General features: G+C 46.1%; 1 protein-coding gene across 1 annotated transcript in view; it reads right to left on the bottom strand.

Annotated features, from left to right (window-relative positions):
* Window positions 1-1,018: 1,018 nt before the first annotated feature.
* The window catches only part of uvssa (UV-stimulated scaffold protein A), a 14,254-nt gene continuing 12,144 nt past the window's right edge, over window positions 1,019-3,128 (bottom strand). The window contains exons 10-11 of the mRNA XM_084456574.1: window positions 1,656-1,860; window positions 1,019-1,300 (exon numbers count right to left, since the gene is read on the bottom strand). Of these exons, the coding sequence (XP_084312700.1) occupies window positions 1,207-1,300; window positions 1,656-1,860 (299 nt within the window). The 3' untranslated portion in view covers window positions 1,019-1,206. The remainder of the gene's footprint in view (window positions 1,301-1,655; window positions 1,861-3,128) is intronic.

Below are 3,128 nucleotides of genomic sequence, written 5' to 3'. Positions count from 1 at the left end.
TGTCAAGTAGGCCTAGTTGTTGACAAAAATGGAACGTAGCTACGCGCAAAAAAAAAACTTTAAAAGAAGTCCAGAGACAGAGTGAACTAATGTTAATAGGCTATCCACTTCATTGTAGGCAGCCCACCCATTTTAGTCAAATGCCCCAGACCTTCCCGTACGACTTCCAAATGGCGCGTAAAAGGCAATGGTTTGATTCGTATCATCGGATCGGGGTGAGGCGAGGTCACATTTCAATCATAAGATGTTTGAGTTGGGTCACCCGTTATCGGCTCATCGTTACAGTCAAACTTTTGGATCGCTTTTAAGAGGGGGTCCTCACGTATTTGGGGCTTTGGTGAGAAGGTTGGTGATTAGCCTACTTAGTTTGTCAAAATTATTACTTTTTTTGTCACAAACTAGCGCATAGCCTAGAATACAACCACTTTTACTAATCAATTTCCAACTTTATTGGAGCTCAGTGTTGGGCAGAACACCAGCTACCCTGCTCTCTGTATTAGCCATAGGCCTGCTGTATTGTCTCCGAAAAAATATCCAATAAAGAACACGTTCCAAACAGCACATTATATATATATATTTTTTTTTTAGCTTATCCTTTTTTTGCACTAGCTTATCCGCTCTTTGCACTGTTTTGTCTCGTCCCTGTACCCTGTCAAGTGTTGTCTCAATGTTATGCACCACGACCGAAAGCAAATGCCTAGTACGTTGAAAACCTGCATGGCAATAAATGGATTCTGATTCTGCTGAAAGCTTCTATCTGGAAACAGGATTCTTTATGGAATATTTTTTCAGAGTGTTTTCTATTGTTACAAATGGTTCTACATACCACATTTTTTGAGTGAGGCTACTGCATGTAAAGATAAAACCTATCTGTTCATTAGCACTACTACTACTGTGTAGGCTACTCAATATTCCTACTCAGCAAAACACATCTTCCGACATTTTCAAACAAGTAGATACCATTTTAATTTGTGTTAATAACTGTACAAATGATTTCTGAACATCAATGTCTGTGATATATTCAGCATAATTCCAAACAATTCTATAACATTCAAAATGAAAGGAGACAAAACAGACAGCTCCCAGTATAGTTAAAAATGGCACTCATTCAACAACTGGTGAATAAAATTAATCCATAAATAATTTCATACAAAGTCATCAAACGGGTAGAAAGTTCGAATTTTAAAGTCAAGCGTACAAAAGCTGCTAGTTGATAGCGTAGTTAAACTGGTTAGAAAACTTCTCGTGTTTCCGTTTGTCCATTTTGTTCATGACTTCAGTGACTCGCCGCATGGAACTCCTGAACACAGAGGAGAGGGTGGGAGGGGTGAACGGATGAGTTATCCAGAGAGTGAATGACAGGTGGCAAAGGACAGTTTGAATATGCGAGTGTCAGCTGTCTTCCCAGCCTGAGCCCCAGGCTCCCACATGGCTGTCGTGTCTCAGAGCAGAACAGTTCCAGTTGTAAGGTAGACAGTACATAGCTGAAAGTTGTAATTCTGAGGGAATGTGTTTTGGTCACACTTTGTTTGGAGTGTGTTATAGCCTATGTGGGCTGGCCGCCCCTAAATGTGCATAACATTATAAGAACAACCTAATCACTAGATCCATCATGGTGCCTGAGAGCCAGCTATGGTACCTGGCTGGATACTCACTTGTTGAACACCTTCTTCTCCAGCCTGGAGCGCGAGGTGTTGGCGCTCTGTTTAAGGTCGCTCAGGTTGGGGTGCTTCTTCTTCTTGCCCTTTCCTTTGCCCCGCCCCTTCCCTTTGCCCCGCCCCTTCCCATAGTTGCGGGAGGAGCCCAGGTCCTCCCCTGTAGCGGCCTCAATGTCCCGCATCAGATCAGGGTCTCGCCAGTCTGAAACACACGCACGCACGCACGCACACACACACACACACACACACACATACACACACACACACACACACACACATACATACACACACACACACACACATACACACAAACACACACACACACACACACACACACACACACACACACACACACACACATACACACACACACACACACATACACACAAACACACACACACACACACACACACACACACACACACACACACACACACACACACACACACACACTCATTACCTGTCCCGAGCATGATCATTATGAACATTATGACAGTGTGAGGACAGTGTCCAAGTATCCGTGAGTAACAGGAGGCACAATGACAGGTTAAGCCAGGCCATGAGTTACTATCAGTGTGTGAGCTCGTCACGGTGTGTGTGCTGTAAGTGTGTGAGCTAGTCAAGTTGGGTGTGTGATGTAGCGGTGTGAGCTCGTCAAGGTGTGTGTGTGTGTGTGTGTGTGTGAGCTTGTCCAGGTCTGTGTGTGGTGTAAGTGTGTGAGCTAGTCAAGGTGTATGTGTGTGTGTGTGTGTGTGTGTGTGTGTGTGTGTGTGTGTGAGCTTGTCCAGGTCTGTGTGTGGTGTAAGTGTGTGAGCTAGTCAAGGTGTGTGTGTGTGTGTGGTGTGTGTGTGTGAGCTAGTCAAGGTGTGTGTACCAGTATGAATCAGTATGAATCTCCTCAGAGCACCCTTGGTGTGTGGAGGTTAACTGCTCCATCAGCTCAAGTCTCAGAACCACCAGCAGACCAGACTGTAATTGAAAAGATGTCGTCTATTTTGGTCTGGAATTAGACCCTCTCAATCACCCCCTGAGCCCCGCAAGCCTGTAAAAGAGGGACCCAGTTTTAGTTACAAATTAATTTGGGAGGTGTGTTTGGCTCCCTAGGGGCTCGCAGGGTCTGCCTGCTGGCTGTGTGTGTGTGTGTGTGTGTGTGTGTGTGTGTGTGTGTGTGAGTGGGGCTGAGGGTGGGTGAGAGCCCTCTATTACACAAGGCCTATGATCCCTGAGTGGTTTAAGTCGTGTCTATTGTGTGTTTTGATTCCCAGGCCAGGATGAGAGAGAGAGAGGGATGAGAGAGAGAGAGGGGAGGGGATGAGAGAGAGAGAGGGGAGGGGATGAGAGAGAGAGAGGGGATGAGAGAGAGAGAGAGGGGGGGGATGAGAGGGGGAGAGGGATGAGAGAGAGAGAGGGGGATAGGGGGAGAGGGGATGAGAGAGAGAGAGGGGGAGAGGGGGAGAGGGATGAGAGAGA

The sequence above is a fragment of the Borostomias antarcticus genome (assembly GCF_949987555.1).
Source record: "Borostomias antarcticus genome assembly, chromosome: 22".
Classification (NCBI taxonomy): domain Eukaryota; kingdom Metazoa; phylum Chordata; class Actinopteri; order Stomiiformes; family Stomiidae; genus Borostomias; species Borostomias antarcticus.
Note: the sequence above shows the minus strand (reverse complement) of the source record. Positions and strands in the feature narration are given on the sequence as shown.